The sequence below is a fragment of the Neovison vison genome, chromosome 1, assembly GCF_020171115.1.
Source record: "Neovison vison isolate M4711 chromosome 1, ASM_NN_V1, whole genome shotgun sequence".
NCBI classification, from domain to species: Eukaryota; Metazoa; Chordata; class Mammalia; order Carnivora; family Mustelidae; genus Neogale; species Neogale vison.
In genome coordinates this window covers 91,279,583-91,299,122 of record NC_058091.1, presented here as the reverse complement: position 1 = coordinate 91,299,122, position 19,540 = coordinate 91,279,583, and the positions used below count along the sequence as shown (strand labels likewise).

At 38.2% G+C, this 19,540-nt stretch overlaps 2 protein-coding genes across 3 annotated transcripts in view; both read left to right on the top strand.

Annotated features, from left to right (window-relative positions):
• SUPT3H (SPT3 homolog, SAGA and STAGA complex component) overlaps positions 1–19,540 on the top strand; it is a 524,138-nt gene that overhangs the window by 492,526 nt on the left and 12,072 nt on the right. The window lies entirely within an intron of this gene.
• Positions 18,050–18,430, top strand: LOC122908823 (NADH dehydrogenase [ubiquinone] iron-sulfur protein 5-like). The gene has a single exon (XM_044252051.1). It carries the CDS (start codon positions 18,050–18,052, stop codon positions 18,368–18,370), a length of 321 nt encoding a protein of 106 aa, XP_044107986.1. The 3' UTR covers positions 18,371–18,430.

The window sequence follows — 19,540 nt, the reverse complement described above, 5'->3', positions numbered from 1 at the left end:
GACTGTCTTTTCCTCCCCTGAATTATCTTGGCACCTTTGCTGAAAATAAATGTACCCCGTACATGTGAGTCTGTCTTGGTGCTTTGGCATCCATTCCATTGACCTCCATCTCTGACTGTATGCTATCACCATACTGATTTGATTACTTTAGCTTTCTACTCAATTTTGAAATCAGGTAATACATATCCTCCAACTTCATTCTTTTCATAGTTATTTGGCTATTCAAGCCCTTTGCATTTTCATCTAGAATCCATCTGTTGCTTTTTACAGAAAAGCTTGGTGGGATTTAGAAAGGAATTGCACTGAATTTACTGATGAGTTTATGGAGAATATCTTAATATTTTCTTTGAATCCATTAACACAAGTATACCTACCCATTCACTTAGATTTTTTTTTTTGAAGATTTTATTTATTTATTTGACAGGCAGAGATCACAAGTAGGTAGAGAGACAGGTGGGGGGAGGGGAGCAGGCTCCCCGCCGAGCAGAGAGCCCGATGTGGGGCTCGATCCCAGGACCCTGGGGTCATGACCTGAGCTGAAGGCAGAGACTTTAACCCACTGAGCCACCCAGGCGCCCTCACTTAGATCTTTTTAAATTTTTCTCATCAACATTTGGTAGTTTTCATTGTATAGGTCTTACATATATTTTGTTAAAATTGTCCCTAAGTATATCATGTTTTTTCATGTTTCTATAATTTCTTAATTTCAGTTGCTACTTGTTCATTACTAGAATATATAAATAAAATTGATTTTTATGTTGTCCTCATATTCTGAAACCTTGATAAAGTCATTAGTTCTATTAACTATTTTAGATTTCTTTGTTGTTTTCTAGGTGGACAAATGTCTGTGAATCAAGGCAGCTCTATTTCAACATTTCCAGTTTGTTGTATGCCTTTTATTTCTGTTTTCTTGATTTCACTGGTATTAATGGTGAATAGACATGGTGAGAGTAGGTATCTTGCTTTATTTGTGATCATATGGGGCAAGTCTTGAGCCTTTCACAATTAAGATTCATATTAGCTGTGGGTTTTTCATACATGTCTCTAATCAGATTAAGGAACACCATTGTCTTTAACCTATCTTTATCTGTATATGTGTATGCCTCGTTTTGGAATTAATGCTTTTTCACGTATACCATTCGATACACTTAAAGTAATTTCTGCCACCAAGAAGGTCTTCTGTTAGCACACCAAAGTGTATCTGTCCTGAAACTAGACTTTCATTTTTTAATATTTCTAAAATTTCTAGCAATATTGGAAACTTTCTTACCTAATCCACCTACCCATTCACTTAGATTTTTTTTGAAAAAAAATCTACCCATTCACTTAGATTTTTGTCATCCAGGTGGCCACTGTGCCCAGGTTAACAGTTCCCTTCTACATAACAATACATTTCTTTTCAAAAGTCAGTGGACTTGAGTCTTTTTCATCGAGCACTATGTCTTGGTGCCCACCAAAAGCAAGTGACCTCACTGAACATTTGACATGATTCATTCTGATGTAAGCTTTCATGCTCGTCACTATCCCCACCTTGCTGTACAGTCATGTGATAAATGAGCCCTCCAGTCTTACAGCAGACTGGCAAAACAGCCAGTCTCCACACAGCAGCCATATTCCCCTTATGTCAAAGCACAGACCATCAAGCTGCCCTTACCCCTGGCATTTAAAAAATTAATTTTTCTTATCCTTATAGATCATCCAAATGTTGTTAATATGTATTTAATAAATCCATGAATGCATGAAAAACATTTGAATGATTTGTGGCTGGTAATGTCTCTCTCTCCCTCTTTCTGTTCATTCTCTTATACTGAAATAATCCCAAAGCAACTGGGCAGCCCTGACCGGCCTCATGATCTCATGCCCTGGTAGGTTTGTTATTAAACTGGTACTATTTTTAGAGAGAAAGCAGAACTTTTCCATTTATTTCTCAGCCCAGGCTACTGTAGATAGGCCTTTATCCATGGCCTAGCATTCTCAGCAGCTACTAAAACCTCCCAGTGTCTCTTGAAAGAGTTGGGGTTGGTGGCAATGGGTAAATGAGCTCTCTGTAAGACCTCGGAACTAAAGAAGTGGCAGGTCACGTGTCATGTGTGATGTACCTTGAGCTCCTCATCAGAGTTACGTTTGTATGCTGCTGTATTTAAGTTCGTATGCTGCTGTGTTGCAATTATGTGCCCCAAATACGCACCATCTCTTCCTCCCAGATGACTTCAAAGTAGGGCTGGCTCAGTGCACTTTCTCCCTTTTGGCACACAGATATTCATAGGCTACAGAGCACTGCTTGCTTTAGGGGACTTTGTAAGGGAAACTCTCACTAAGATCTAACCTTCTCTGAGGAAACATATTTTAACTGCTTGAACCGAATTTAGAGATGAAAAAAGAAAACTGAAAAATTGATTAGGAGATGATTTGTGGGTTTTTTGCAAATATTTTAGTAAAGAGCTCACACTCCGCGCTTGCCAGTGAGTGGTAGAATGGACTTTTGAAAATCAGATAATTTTCCTTTTTTGAATTGAAATTATGGCTCTGTCACTCCCATGGGACTAAGCAGGGCTATGACCATCATTCTTGGAAAGGTTCTTTGATAGCTTTCTGTGTACATGTGTGTATGGGCACGCACACACACACATGCAAATCACTTCCTCCCTCTCCCTACCCCCTGACCCTTATGTAAGATTCCTAGTAACAAGAACCCAATAACCGTTTTACTGCTCCTTGGAACGCACTGTGCGCCTTTCACACAGTGTACACGCAAGAAAAGGTTGGGAGGAAAATAGGATGTTTTCGGTATTCCCCTGAGCTCACCAGGGTTTTCCTCTAAGTGTGATTCCATTTATGCCCCACACTCTGCTCGTGGGTTCAGAGGCCATCCACACGTGGGTGTCTGCAGTGCTCTCTCCCTTACTTTATTCAGGCCTCTGAATGTCACCTTGACAGAGAGACAGACACCGCCTCTTTCTGTTCCATCACGGAGGCTTATTAGTGTCTGTACCACTTATCACCACTGTCATCTTGTAGACTGTGTACTTATTTCTTTAATGACTCTCCCACCCCACTACAAAGTCAGAGCCAGTGTATCCGTGATGCATTCCCAGCACTTAGTACAGAGCATGACCCATCATAAGCATTCAGTAAATACTGGGGAATGAATGAATAAATAAATGCAGGCCAGAGGGCCATTTTCACATCTGTGAGCCTGCATTCTCCAAGAGCCTTAGAGTTAGCTGGGACATCCCCAGACCCAACGGCACATTGAACATTGTGTTTAGAGAGGATAACTGATGCATCTTGGTATGTTTTCAACACTGTGTAGATACTGTTGTGATTAGTAGAATTCATTCAAAAGCATCATCAAAGGATTTAGATCATTAACATTTTCTCAGTCGGTGGCTACCAGAAATACAACTCCCATGTGAGCATTCTTAAACTTTTCTATTTCCCTGTACACAGATTTTTTCACCATACTATATTTTTAATATTCCCTTATACATTAAAAAGATGGGAATTACTGATCCTAAGGTTTGCTAGGTCAAAAATAAAGTAACTTGATCTTAGCTACTTAGGTTAGCTTTAAAGCAAGGGACTGTGGTGTGATGGTCATTAGCAACAACTTGACTTTTAAAATATCTCAGATTTGTTCCTTTCGAGGCCAGTCCTTAATAGTCCTTTTTTTCTTATGTTTTTACACAGCACTTACAAATGCTAGTCTTGAGAATATTACCCTAAGTTTCCCACCTTCTAGATTTATCATTTAGAAAGAAGCTTTGCTTAAAATACACTTTGGGGCCAGTCTTTGTTTCAGCCCACGGTAACTCCCCTGTACCTGCTATAAAACCCAGAAAGAAGAATTTCCTGAGCAGGTAGAAGCAGAACTAATCTCATTTGACCCCTTTGCCTCGGAAAATGAGTGATTACAGAAGTTGTCCTTTCTACTTCCTAGACTGCTTAGGTTTGCAAAGACTTGAGCAGTGGCCTTAGTTTCCAGACTGTCTGTTTAGAGCCTGGCTTCTTCCACACCATACAGATCTATAGAGAGGTGGGTTACCAACCTTCTAGTTTCCTAAGACTGCTATAACAAAAGTCCTGCAAATTGGATGGTGTAAAACAGCAGAATGTGTTATCTCACAGTACTAGAGGATAGAAATCTGAGATTAAGGTGTTGGCAGGGCTGGGTCCCTCTGGGCTCTGAGCTTTTGGTGATAACCAGTGTTCTCTGGTTTGTAGATACGTCACTGCAATCCCTTGCTTCTGTCTTCATGTGGTTTTCTCCCTGTGTGTCTCTTTCTCTTCTTTTTCAAAGAGCTTCAGTCATATTGGATTAGGGCCCATCTTAATGACCTCATCTTAACCTGATTTTATCTGCAAAAGCCCTATTTCCAAGTAAGGTCACAGTCACAGATGCCAGGAGTTAGGACTTCAGCTTATCTTTTCAGAGGACAGTTTAACCAGTAACACCATCCAATTGCCATTATATCAAGATGGTAATTGTAAATAAAATTAGCTCCAGTGTAAGACCCATAGCAATGACATTGCTGACTTTATTGTGGCAAAACAAATGACCAAAGAAAGAAAGGAAGGAACAAAAGAAATTCAACATGGCACTTTAAGGAGTAAAAAAGTAAAAAATAAAAATTACCATCATTACCTTTCCATTATTAATAAGGATTTTTAACATTTTTATAAGTATAATTACAACCTAACTTTGGAAAAATGAAGTAATAGAATTCCTTTCTGTACCCAGCACAGAGAGCTCTCAGGTAGCCTAGTGATCTGAGACTCCATATTGGAGATTTTAGTAGCTTGTCACTTAGACTACTCAATGGACCAACCCTCCCAAGTCCCCTTTACCTTGAATGCCAAGACCCCACTATACCCTATCTGGATAGACCACCCTTGCCCTGGAACAAGGCCAGTGATTCCCAGTCATCTTGGACGCTATTTCATATAAATATATTTTATGGACAATTACCCCCTTCCCATGATAGTACTTCTACAATCCTTTAAGAAAAGGTACTCTGCATTTCATTTCCTTAATTAAAAATATAATTGAAGGGCGCTGGGTGGCTCAATTGGTTAGGCAACTGCCTTTGGCTCAGATCACGGTCCTGGAGTCCCAGGATCGAGTTCCGCATCAGGCTCCCGGCTCCATGGGGAGTCTGCTTCTCCCTCTGACCCTCTCGCCTCTCATGCTCTCTCTCAAATAAATAAATAAAATCTTTAAAATATATATATATATATATATATATATATATATATATAATTGAAAATAATATGTTTGATAAATATATCAAAATATGTTTGATAAATTCTCAATTTGTGAAATAAATTATTTTGCAAGCATAAGTATTCATCCATATTGGTTTTCTTCCATGAGGACGAGCCAAACTTTGAATAGTCTTTACTCATTTGCCAAATATTTATTGAGCATATAATTGTAAGGCATGGAAGCCCTAATAATGGCTGAAACAGAGTTTAAAAAGTAGAAATTTAATTAGTTAATATACTGAGTTATACCAACATATATAAATAGAAATATATATTACTAGATAATTATAATCAAAGTGCTTCCAGAGTTGAGAATATGCAATTTAACGAACATATATTTGTTAAAGTTAAAATTCTAAAAGCATATGATTTGACCATATGTTATTATGACTGGAGGAAACAAACTGAGGGTTACTGGAGGAGAGGTGTGTAGCAGGATGGGTAAATGTGTGATGGGAACTAAGAAGGGCACATGATGTGATGAGCACTGGGTGTTATATGCAACTGATGAATTACTGAACTCTACATCTGATACTAATGATGTACTGTATGTTGGCTAATTGAATTTCAATTAAAAAAATACATACTGAATACAGATCCAAACACCTTACCCTCAGACATGGGTTTGCCTTTTATTGAATATTTCTGTGTACATTATCATAGCCAAACCTCAAAAATCGCTCTTCTCTCAAGTTAGACTACAGCATCATGTTTTAAGGTATTACAACCTTACTTGACTTTCTTTCATTAATGTTTGGCTCTTTAATATCTCCATATAATTATATTTACATGAAGAATTGAAAAGAAGGCAGAGTCTCTATATGTTTCATTTTAGCCTGGGTGGCTACGTGGCTTATAGCAGTCAATGCATGAAAATGGCCTAGATTGAATAAATTAGCAAAATCACAAAAGGAAACCACTGGAGGAAATAGTTTTACACATATAATTGCTGAAACCCTCTAGTGACTGTGTCAATCTGTACTAACTAAATAAATTTGTTTATAGACATGTTCTGTATTAGCTCCCACTCTTTCACAGCCCTTTGCCAAACAAAATCCCACTAGAAGTAGGATGTTCACACCCGAGTAGGAGTTTCTTGGATAAATATTTTTACTATATGGAGACCAAAACCACTTCTACAAATTTCAGACTTTGATTGAAATACTATATTTCTTTAGCTTGTCTTCCCCTCCCATCTTTTCTCCTGGTAGCTACTCACGCATTACATTACCTCCTGTCACCTCCTGTGGCTGTGGGAAGCAAGAGGCTGGCTACACGCTTGGGCAGCCAGCGGTCCAGAGAGTGATGGGACCTGCCTGCTCAAATCTCAACCACCCCCACATGGAGTACACAGGCAGAGAGAGGTTCATTTGCAAAATAGCTTTTCTTTCTTTCTCCTAAAGCCTACGTGAAGTGATTCACTGAATTAATTTCAGTGCAGAAATTATACATTCTGAAGCTATACTTTTAGATTGCCTTGCTTGCATTTCATTGGAGTGTTACGTGAGTAGCATACATAAAGGTAGACTTCATTCAGCCTTTCCTCAAGAAGTCATGGGAGGAGTTACTGAAATACAACATTCTTTCCTAAGGATGACTCTGATCTCAACTTTTGCCAACCAGTTTGGCACAAGAATGTCACCTGCTTTCTTAATTCTCTAGGCCAGAATTGGTGCTGAATTTTTCACAGGCCTTCAAAAAATCTATTTTTTAAATTTGGCTGTGACTGATAAAACAAAGTATTTTTTTTAATATTTTAATAGTAATGACTTCTGCTAAACATGAAACTAAGAACTTTTTTAATTGGAGTGCAGTTGACACACAGTGTTACATTGGTTTGGGGTAATAACAGATTCATTACTCTTTGTTACTGTGCTTGTGAGTGTAGCTCCCATCTATAACCGTGCAACACTGTTACAACATCATTGACCATATTCCCTATGCTGTACCCTTTATTCCTCTGACTTTTTTACTGTGTGAAATTTAAACCTTCTCACTGGTTTTGAGAGACAATATCACCAGGAAATGGTAGATTTTGACGATAGCGTGTGATAGGGGTGGTCTGAGCGTGTGGGACATCCTAGTTACTGTGACCCAAATAGTCTGCCTTTTAGGCTTGATTAGAATAATATGCAATAAAATGAAACTGTCACTACTGTACCAATAATATACCTGACTTGGGGTAGTCCCATACCTTCAGGAGTTTAGTCATTTAATACGATATCTGTATTCAATTTAATCTTTCACATTGGAGGGCAAACTTTGGTAATTGGGGATATTTTGGAGGTAGATTTTTGAAATGGCTAAGGCAAACCATAAATATCTGTGGCAGATTCCATTAATAGAACACTGGTAGAGAGAGAGAGGTGTATAATATGTAGGAGGTAAAAGAATATGTCCATAGCACCTCAAGAACACCCAATTAGGGAAAAGCATGGAGGCATGCCTTTCATTGTCAGAGTACAGCAGTTCAATTTTGAAATAAATGTCAAGAGAAAGTATCCCCATTTTTAAAAATACTTATTTTAAAGAACAGGTTTAGTTTCACAGCAAAATTGAGCAGAAGGTACAGAGAGTTCCCATTGCTCCACACATGCATAAGCCTCCCCCTTGATCCACATCCCCAACTAGAATGGGTCATTAGTTCCATTCCATGAGCCTTCAGTGACACATCATTGTCACCCAAAGTCCACAGTTTGCATTAGGTTTCACTCTAATGTTCTAGTGGGAAAGCTTCCATTGAACATGCTAGGGGTTTGGACAAATGTCTAGTGACATGTATCTATCACTGCACTATCATACAGAATAGTTTCACTACCCTAAAAATCCTGTCTTCTGCTGATTCATTCTCCCTTCAGCCCTGTCACCTGGCAGCCACCGATCTTTTACTGGCTCCATAGTTTTGCCATCTATTTGGAACCCTGCAGCATGGAACCTTTGCAGATTGTCTTCTTTCCCTCAGTAGTATGGATTTAAGCTTCCTCCATGAATTTTTATGGCTTAATTTCTCATTTCTTTTTGTACTGATTAATAATCCATGGTCTGAAAGTACCACAGTTTATTTATCTATTTATGTATTTATCTATTCACCTATGAAAGGACATCTTCATTGCTTCTAAGTTTGGGCAAGTATGAATAAATATCCATGTGTAGGTTTTGTATAGACCTAAGTGTTCAACTCCTAGTGCAGTTGCTGGATCATATGGTAAGAGTACGTTTAGTTCTGTAAGAAACTGCCAAACTGCCTTCCAAAGGGGCTGTACCATTTTGCATTCCCACCAGCAATGAATGAGAGTTTCTGTTGTTCCACATCTTCCCTAGCATGTGTCATTTTCTGGGTTTGGAATCATGGCCATTCTGATGCGTGTATGGTGATATCTCTTTGCTGTTTTAATTTACATTTCCCTGAGGACATATAATGTGGAGCATCTTTTCAGATGCTTATTTGCCATCCATAGATCCTCTTTGGTGATCTCCCTCTTGAGGTCATTGGCCCCTTTTTTAGTCGGATTGTTTTCTTACTGTTGAATTTTAAGAGTTCTTTGTATGTTTTGGATAATAGTCTTAATATTTTATAAATATTTTCTCCCAGTCTGTAGCTTGTCTTCTCATTCTCTTGACAGTATCTCTTGCAGAGCAGAAATTTTTAATTTCAATGAAATCCAGCTTCCTAATTTTTCCTTTCATGGTTCATGAACTTTGGTGTTGTATCTAAAAAGTCATCACCAAACCCAAGATTGTCAAGATTTTCTCCTGTTATCTTATTGGAGTTTCAGAGTTTGGCATTTTACATTTAGGTCTATGATCCATTTTCAGTTAGTTCTTGTGAATGGTTAAAGATCTGTGACTAGATTCATTTTTTGCACATGTATGTCTAGTCATTCCAGCACCAGGTGTTCAAAAGACTCTCTTTGTTCCATTTTATTGCCTTTGCTTCTTTGTCTAGGATCAGTAGACTATATTTATGTGGATTTATTTCTGGGATCTCTGTTCCATTCCATTGATCTATTTGTGTCTTCTTTTGCCAATACCACACTGTCTTGATTACTCTAACTTCGTAAGTCTTTGGGTTGTGTAGTGTCCGTGATCCAAATTTGTTTTCATCCTTCTTTATTATACTGGCTCTTCTGAGTCTCTTACCTCTCCATATAAACTTTAGAATCAGTTTGTTGATATCCACAGAATGACTTCTGGGATTTTCATTGAAATTGCTTTGAAACTGTGTATCAGGTTAGAAAGAACTGACATCTTGACAATATTGAGTCTTCCTATCCATGAACATGGATTATCTCTCCATCTATTTAGTTCTTGTTTGGTTTCTTTCATCAGAGGTTTGTAGTTTCCCTCACATAGATCTTGTACATATTTTATTAGTTTATGCTTAAGCATTTCATTTTGGGGTGGGGGTGCTATTGTAAACGGCAGTGTGTTTTTAATTTCAAATTCCACTTGTTCATTGCTGGCATATAAGAAAATGGTTTATTTCTGTATATTAACCTTGTAACCTGCAACTCTGCTATATTCACTTATTAGTTCCAGGAATGCTTTTGTTGATTCTTTTCAGATTTTATTCATAGATGATCATGTCATCTGCAAACAAAAAGTTTGATTTCTTCCTTCCCAATTTATGACCCTTTTATCTCCTTTTCTTGTCTTATTGAATTAGTTAGTACTACCAGTACAATGTTGAAAAACAGTGGTGAGAGGGAACATTCTTGCTGTCTTGCTAATAGGACTTCTGTAGATATTCTTGGACAAGTTGAAGAAACTCCCCTCTATTTCTAGTTTACTGAGAGTTTTTATTATGAATGGGTTTTGGGTTTTGTCAAATGCTCTTTCTGCACCCACTGATATGATCATGTGACTTTTCTTCTTTAGCCTGTTGATGTGATAGATTACATTAATTGATTTCCAAATATTCAACCAGCCTTGTGTACCTGGACTATATCCTACTTGATCTTGACATATAATTTTTTTATACATTTCCAGATTCAACTTACTAATATTTTGTTGAGGATTTTTGCACCTGTGTTTATGAGAGATATTGGTCTGTAGTTTTCTTATAATGTCTCTGTCTCCTTTTGGTATTAGGGCAATGCTGACCTCATAGAATAAATTAAGACCTAACTGCCTCTGCTTGTATCTTCTGAAAGAGACTGTAGAGAAGTGATATAATTTCTTTCATAAATGTTTGTTAAAATTCACCAGTGAACCCGCCTGGACCTAATGCTTTCTGCTTTAGGTTATTAACTATTAATTCAACTTCGTTAATAGATACAGGGTTCTTCAGATTGTTTGTTCCTTTTTTTTTTTCCTTCTATATTCTCCCACCCTCACCTTTTTTAATTTATTAATTATTAATATATAATATATTTTTTGTCCCAGGGGTAAAGGTCTGTGAATCGTCAGGCTTACACACTTCCCAGCACTCACCATATCACATACCCTCCCCAAATGCCCATAATGCAACCCCCCTCTCCATACTCCCCCTCCTCCCAGCAACCCTCAGTTTGTTTTGTGAGATTAAGAGTCTCTTATGGTTTGTCTCCCTCCCGATCCTATCTTGTTTGTTCCTTCTTGTTTGAGTTTTTAGCAGATTGTATCTTTCAAGGAACTGGTCCATTTACATAGGTAATCAGATTTCTGAGTTTAAGTTTTTCATAATATTCCTTTATTGTCCAATTAATTTCCAAAGGATAGTGATGTCTACTCTTTCATTTCTGGTATTAGTAATATGAGTCCTCCTTTTTTTCTTAGCCTGGTTAGAGGTTTATCGATCATATTGATCTTTCTAAAGAACTGGTTTTGGGGGTTTTTTTTCCTATTGATTTCCTGTTCTCAATTTGATTTCTGCTCTAATTTTTTATTATTTCTATTTCTTTGCTTATTTTCAATGTTAATTTGCTCTTCTTTTTTAGTTTCCTAGCATGGAAGCTTAGATGAATGATTTTGCATCTGTCTTATTTTCTAATATAGACACTCAATGTTATGTATTTACTTCTAATCTGCTTTTGTCACATCCCATAATTTTTTAAAGCCATATTCTTTTTTTTAAGATTCTATTTATTTATTTGTCAGATAAAGTGAGGACAGGCAGACAGACTGGCAGGCAGAGGCAGAGGGAGAAGAAGGCTCCTTGCTGAGCAAGGAGCCTGACGTGGAACTCAATCCCAGGACACCGGGACCATGACCTGAGCGAAGGCAGCCACTCAACCAACTGAGCCACCCAGGCATCCCACTGAATGCATCATACCATTTTATCAGCAGTACTAAGTAGAGGATAGAGTAGGGAAATGACAGAAAATCCTTTTGACAGAGAAAAGAGGCTCTCTTCCATATGTAATCCCACAATTCTTGATAAGTTGTATTTTCATTTCTGTTTAGTTCAAAATATGTTTAACTTCTCTGAGATTTCTTCTTTAGCCCATATATTACTTAGAAATATGCTGTTTAGTTTACAAGTGTTTTAGAGTTTTCCAACTATCTGGTTTAATTTTGTTGTGGTCTGATAGCAGACATTGTGTAATTCCTATTCTCTTAAATTTATTGGAGTATGTTTTGTGGCCCCAAATGTGGTCTGTTTTGTTGAATGTTCCATGTGAGCATAAAAAGAGTTGGTAATCTGTTGTTGGATGAAGTAATCTGTAGTAATCTTTGTCCCCATTTTGTCCTTCAATCTTTTTCTGCCTTTGGTATATTAATGGAGCATCTTATGTGATTACACCTTCTCTTCTTTCTTTGCATATTCCTTTTTTTTAAACTTGTTTTAGTTGTTGGTCTAGAATTCATGATAAACATTTAGAGCTAATCAAACTCCACTTTTCAGTGGAGTTTCTTTCTTTTTCAGGCTCAGAGTTTCTTTCTTTAGCTGTATCCTGTCTACTAATAAGCCCATCAAAGGCATTCTTCATTTCTCTTATGTGGTTTTTTATCTTAAGCATTTATTTTTTTATTCTTTCTTAGAATTTCCATCTCTTTGCTTACATTCCTGATCTGCTCTTGCATGCTATCTACTTTGTCCACTAAAGCCCTTAGCTTATTAATCATAGTTGCTTTAAACCTCATGATCTCTTCATTCCAGCTTGTCGGTCACAGATGGGTCTGGTTCTGATGTTTGTTCTGTCCCTTCAAACTGTTTCTTTGCTTTTCAGTATGCCTTGCCATTTTGTCTTAATAGTCAGGCATGATGCACAGGGTAAAAGGAACTGTTATAAAAAGGCATTTATTAATGTGGCTGTTAGAAGTTGAGGGGGTGGGCAGGGGCAGGGAAGCATTCTATACTAGTGTGATTAGGTGTTAGTCTTTTAGCAAGTGTGTGCCTCTGGACTATGAACTTTACAAGTACTCCTTAGTCTTCCCCTTTCCAACCACTCCTCTGTTAGGTGAATAGGATGGCCACAGTGGGTACAAGTTGGGTATTTCCCTTTTCCCAGGTCAGTTAGACTGTGATAAAATCCCAGCAGTTAGGCTGTGGCTAAATAGTTTCCCTCAGGGTAGATCTTGTTGAGAAGAACAGAATGCTCTGGCATATTTCAAAATGTTTTCCCCTCTCTCTGCCCAAAACATGGGAGATTTTTCAGTGATATTCACTGTAAGAACCTGGTAGGGCTCCAGAGGTAAAACTCATAAAAGTGCGGGCCCTCTTCCCTGTCCCCCCATGACTGAGTCCACCTAGAGCATTATCTCCCAGATTTGTCCACACGAACTTCTAGCAATTTGTACATTACATACAGTTCAGGTTTCTCTACTCTGGCACAGGTTCCTGTGGAGGTTTGTGATTCAATCTGTATTCTCATTAAGTTCTGATTCCTGTATCCTCCTATCTGTCTTTCTGAATGTAGGAGAAGTGGTTTGCCCTGTGACCCCACTTATTGATTTTCCAATTTGTTCAGCTTTTAGTTATTGTTAGGACAGAGTGGCAACTTCCAAGCTTCTGATTACATGCCAGACCAGAACTGGAAGTCCTCAGATTATTCCAATTTAATATGAAGAGTTTATATCAGGCCCTAATGCAGAGATTCAGGGAAAAAAAAAAAAACTGGTTACATGCTTATTTAACATAAGCATTTCTTACCAGAATTTTGAGAAACTTCAGTGGTAGGTAGTGTGGATCAGATTTAATATTTATTGTGACAAGCCTAGCTTAAGATTGCCATTTGGGAATAAAGTAAGTCAAGCTCTCTCTCCTCTGGGTCTTACCCACTTACTACCTATTCCCCTCTCATCTCCAGTTCAGGTCTCATTTGAATATCTTTTCCTTCAAGAAGTCTCCTTGATCACCACCATCCACCCCTACCACCTTGTCTTATGGTCCTATTACACCCTATTCTCCTTCTGTAACTCCCATCACTTCTTTCATTACTCATTCAGTACATGTCCCCCATTAAACTGTTCAGCATGAAGGAGAGGAACCACATCTGTGATCACTGTTGTATCCATTGCACTTTGCACTCTGTATTGCTGAATAAATAAATAAATGATGGAAGGGTTATATAGAAATATGCCTTCTCAGGTGGCTAACATATGTGGTGGATATTATTAACTATTGTGTCCTGATTATTCTGTCATAATTTTATTACTCATCAGCTTCAAAAAAATACTTAAGAACCTTAATTATAATGTACTTACTGTTCTAAATTGGTGTCTTGATTATTGGTAAACAGTTCTTGCCATCCTTGCTCTTACTCCTTGTGTTGTATTTTTTGATGTGGTAAAGGCCATTGAGGCGGTATTTTCTTTTTATTTTTAGCTTGCATCATTGTTGAAAACTTGGAAAAGGCAATTAAGTAACACTGCCACACAACCAAGATTGTAAAAAAAAGAAATTATTTTCTGCTATCTACTATAAACTCTCTCTTAATTATAATTTTCAGTAACAGAATATTTGGACTTGAAATGTTTAGACACAACAAAACAATTTAGCAGTATTGTTTTAGATGACTTGGATTCTTTTTTCTGGCAAACGAGGCAGTTGGCTTCATCAGTGCAAAAGATTTTACTCCTGGCAGATAACAATAATGAGAAGACCAGAAATGCTCCTGTGGGAGCTGAGAACTAATATCAGAATAACAATTTGCTTTGCAGTATGGCTTATGGTTGAATTCTTAAGGTCACTAATTTCTTTTTTTCTAACAACTGCTGATGATGGTTATCTTGTGAAATAATAAATGTGTGGTTTAAGCCTAATTTTTAGGAGCTGAGCATAGCCCAGCTCCTGCTCTGATGGTCAACACATGTTACCACTTCTCATTGTTGTCCAGAGCAAAGCTATTTGCTAGTCAAATGCATTCATTCAATAGGTGATTATTTATTAAGCATCTATTTATTGGGCTCTTCACTGGATTATACCCTAGACATATAAAGATAAATAAAATAGCAAGTTCCCTGCCTTCCAGAGGCTACACATCAATCAAGAGAAATGAGAATTAAATGTTATCAGATCTGAGCCCCCCCACCATAATGGAGATTTTGATTACTAGCTCCTGCCAATATGACACTGTTTACACATATTCTTATGTGTGTTTGCAACTTGGAATAATTTCAGACATCTGTGTTTTGATTGTTTGCAATATAAAGTAGCTGAAGAAGAACTTACTACTGGCATTAAATTATTATTAACCAGGCTCACCCAACCTCCCACCCGCCCTGTGGTGGTTATTAAGGAGGGCATGTATTGCATGGAGCACTGGGTGTGGTGCATAAACAATGAACTTTGGAACATTGAAAAAAAAATTAAATTAAAAAAAAATTTTTAAGATTTTATTTATCTGTTTGACGGACAGAGATCACAAATAGGCAGAAAGACAGAAAGAGAGAGAGAGAGGCTCCCTGCTGAGCAGAGAGCCCAATTCAGGGCTTGATCCCAGGACCCCGGGATCATGACCTGAGTGGAAGGCAGAAGCTTTAACCCACTGAGCCACCCAGGTGCCCCAAAATTAAATTTTTTAAAAAGTTACTGTTAATCATAGATATACTTGAGTATACACAATATCATGGAGAGAATAATTTATATGTGGAAATGGCATACTTTTAGTCCCATAAAATTGCTAAAAATGACATTCACGAGAAACCTTTTCTCTGAAATACATTGTTGTATGTATCAGTCACTTAATTATTTTGCTTAACAACATCAAACATTAACACATCACTCATATACTTTGATTGGGATGACTTAGTTGGAAATTATAATTTTTTTAAAGATTTTATTTATTTGACAGACATCACAAGTAGGCAGAGAGGCAGGCAGAGAGAGAGAGGAAGGGAAGCAGGCTTACCTGCTTGAGCAGAGACCCTGATGTGGGGCTCGATCCCAGAACCCTGGGATCATGACCTGAACCGAAGGCAGAGGCTTTAACCCACTGAGCCACCCAGGCACCCCTGGAAATGATCATTTTTAATAACTAAATTTTAATCCAGAGATGTTTGTGTTCAGAATGCTGAAATGACTTGGTAATAAGAAGAGTATGACACACACTTAGAGAAAACCATGCATAAAATGACAAGTTCCTCAAGATTTATAGGCTCCCAGTTACTGGGAATAGAATGAGAGTTAATGTTATGTCTTTTTTCCCATTCTGCCAGCCAGACAAGACCTCTTATTTGAAGGGCAGGGCTCCCTCCACTGTTCTTTAAATCAGGGCTCTGCTGTCTGAACAAACTGACCTCCATGATTTTCACAGGATATTTATAACATTGGGAAGTGTACAAAAAAGGAAAATGTTTAATAAAGAGCTTTGCATGTTACAGCGCTATACATCATATGGTTCAATTTAGATTCTCTTAAATATCAGAGTTAGAATGAAATTATCAAAAGGGGAAAAGTCACATGGCATTGGTACAAACAAGATGTGCCTATTTGTATTTATGTTTGCTAATGAAATTCAGTCATGGTTACCACTTTGATTTTAAGAGTCTTGGACCACCATTCAGTTTTATTCATTGTAATTAAATCTCTTGCCCACACGCAGACACAAGGGGAGCAAGAAAAGGGGGGCATATTTTATCTCTTAAAAAACTACTACATAGCTTTGATATGAAGTTCCAGAGCTTCAAAGATTTGTAGCATTAAAACAAAACAGCATGTCTCTTGGGGTACAGTCACCTCCTAAGGGAAATGGAGGTTTCGGGAAAGGGCTTGGACTCTGAATCCAGAGACCCCACCACAGGCAGGGTTGAATTGGGGCACCTGGGGCCAGTAGAATTGGCAGCAACTTGATACCGTCTCCAGTGTTGCTGCCAGTAAAGAGGTAGAAAAAGGTGAGGTGGAAGCAAACTGGTTTTTACTGGTAAAACTTGGGAGTGGGATGGGGCAGAAAGGAGGGCTAACTTAGCAGTCTTGCGAAATAGCATTCATACAAGAAATTCGGAAAAATACCTACTTTCCTGTCCCAACTCAACTGGCTCTTTTAATAAAGCAAACACTCAAGTTAGCCTGTTACTTCTTGTTTGCTCCACTCCCTTTCTACATTTTCCCTCCAGCAGGGCCAAGCTAGTGGCTGTAGGACCCCTGTGCCTTCTGTGCCTCTTTGTCCCTGTGATGTAGAGGAGAACACACAGGAAACCACCAGGACCATGATAACCAGGGCAACTCCTGGGGCCTACAGATCACCTAAAATGCAAAGAGTCTCCCCTACACTTAGTTAATTGGGAGTTAGGAAGAGCTTGGGAAAGGGCAAATATACACTCCAAATCTTCTGATTGTCCTCTTTACTACTGGATGTTAACTCCAACCGGCCCACTCCAAACAGATCCAGGCGGGCCGCATTATTGCTCAGCCTTAAATCAGACACTGAGCAGAGCCTTAGTAAAATTTCTATGGGAACACATCGTCTGCCACCCCCAAAGGTCCCAAAGATGCATACTTTGGCCATGGAACCTCTCAGTCACGTTTTTCTTACTGATTTTGATAGTTCACCCATTTATCAAAATTATTCTTTGGGGCACTTAGGGAAATTAAGTGATTCTCCAAGGAGGAGCTGATCATATAGCAGAAGAGCCAGAAGTAGAGTGAAAAGCTCATAATGACCTGCCTTGTTCTAACTACTCAGCTGTCCTGTTTTAGACATCATTAAGCACCCCCCCCCACACACACACACACACACTTCAATCCCTTCACTTTTGTTCTGATCCCAAGGGTTCTTAATCCGGAAAAACAATTTCTTTCCCTACATCTGTTTTCCCCATCAGGGTCAGAGAAGCTAAACACATAGCTTTGGGCAGAATGAGAACCATCCATAAAGAGCCCTAGACTGATTCCAGAATCCTGGGCTGACCAGCGATGAGTCTGTCTGTCTCTCTCTCTCTCTCTCTCTCTCTCTCTCGGTATTGGTTTTTTTCATCTATTAAATTAGGAATTGGAAGAGATCCCAAAATTCTATTGTTCTTTGATTCTAGATAAAAGCAGAGGGTTTTGTTCTTCAGTTTCCAAACATCCATGTTTGCAGACATGGTAGGATATCCTTCTATTTTGTGACTAAATAACATTCTGTTGTATGTATGTGTATATACATATATTTTTATATAAAGAATTTATATTTTTTAAATATATCTGTATATATAATATATATTCTTTATATATACACACATATATGTGTATGTATGTATATATATACCGTATATATATATTCTTGAAGCATTCATCCATCGGAGAATATTTAAGCTATTTCCGTAGCTTAGCTATTGTCAAGAATGCTGCCGTAAACATAGAGGTACAGATATCTCTTTCAGATACTGATTTCAGAGATCATCCAGCGAAGGGACAAGGGCACACCGGTGCGACGACGCCATGCCTTTCTTTGATGTGCAGAAAAGGCTGGGCGTGGACTTAGATCAGTGGATGACAATCCAGAGTGCTGAGCAGCCTCACAAGATTCCAGCTGGATGCCATGCTTTTGAAAAAGATCGGATAGAATGTGCGCATGGAATCGGTGCTACCCCAGCGGCGACAGAGTGTAAGATAGAATCGGGTGATCTCACAGAATGTCTGCTTCGGCAGAAAACGGTGAGACGTCCGAGTGACATCAGAAGGCAGCGGAGTAAACTAATAAAGGAAGGGAAGTGCACACCTCCACCTCACCACTTGGGCAAGGAGGACGCTAGGTCCTGAGCAGAGCTGCTGCTGATGGCTGGAGGCTGATTTTCATGTTCTCTCTTCTCCACTGGAAAGTTCATTTACTGAAAACCTCTTTGTGAAAATGTCTAAAAATAAAGGATTGCTCTGTCCTATTTAAAAAAAAGGTGGGGGATACTGATTTCAGGGGCGCCTGGGTGGCTCAGTGGGTTAAGCCGCTGCCTTCGGCTCAGGTCATGATCTCAGGGTCCTGGGATCGAGCCCCACATCGGGTTCTCCACTCAGCGGGGAGCCTGCTTCCCCCCCCCTTGCCTGCCTCTCTGACTACTTGTGATCTCTCTCTGTCAAATAAATAAATAAAATCTTAAAAAAAAAAAAGATACTGATCTCATTTCCCTTAGGATATGGGAAATGAAATCCTATCCTATCATATCCTATCAAAATTGGGATAGGGAAAAAATGGGATTGCTGAGTCATGACTCTCATAATTTTATTTTTAATATTTTGAACAACTGTCACACTGATTTCTATGACTGTAGTGTATTATATACACACCAACAGTGTGTAAGGGTTCCCTTTTCTCCACATCCTCACCAGTGTTTATCTCTTATCTTTTTGTTAATAGCCATCCTAAATGGTAAAAGGGAATATTTCATTGTATCTATGATTTTCATTTTCCTGATGATTAGTGATGTTGGGTACCTTTTCATGTATCCCTTGGCTATTTGTATGTTTTCCTTGAACAATGTCTATTCAGGTCCTTTGCCTATTTTTAATTGGGTTATTTGCTATTTTGCTGTTAAATTATATGAGTTCTTTTTATATTTTGGTTATGAACTCTTAGTCATATATATGATTTGCAAATATTTCCTTCCATTCTGTAGGTTGCCTTTACAATTTATTGTTTCCTTTGCTATGCGGAAACTTCCTTTTAATGTAGTCTGCTTGTTTATTTTAGTTTTTGTTGCCTTTGCTTTTGGTGTCTGATTCAAGAAATTATTTCCAATACCAGTGTCAAGGATCTTACTCCCTGTGTTTACTTCTAGAACCTTTGCAGTTTCAGGTCTTACATTCACGCTTTTAATCCAGATTGAATTGATTTTTGTGTCTGATTTTGTATAAGGTGTAAAATACGGGTCTAGTTTTATTCTTTTGCATGTGGCTGTCCATTTATTTGAAAAAAATGTCCTTTCCCCGAGTATATTT

Excerpts from the sequence above, each read along its gene's own strand:
- LOC122908823 (XM_044252051.1), top strand. The coding sequence starts at position 18,050 with ATGCCTTTCTTTGATGTGCAGAAAAGGCTGGGCGTGGACTTAGATCAG.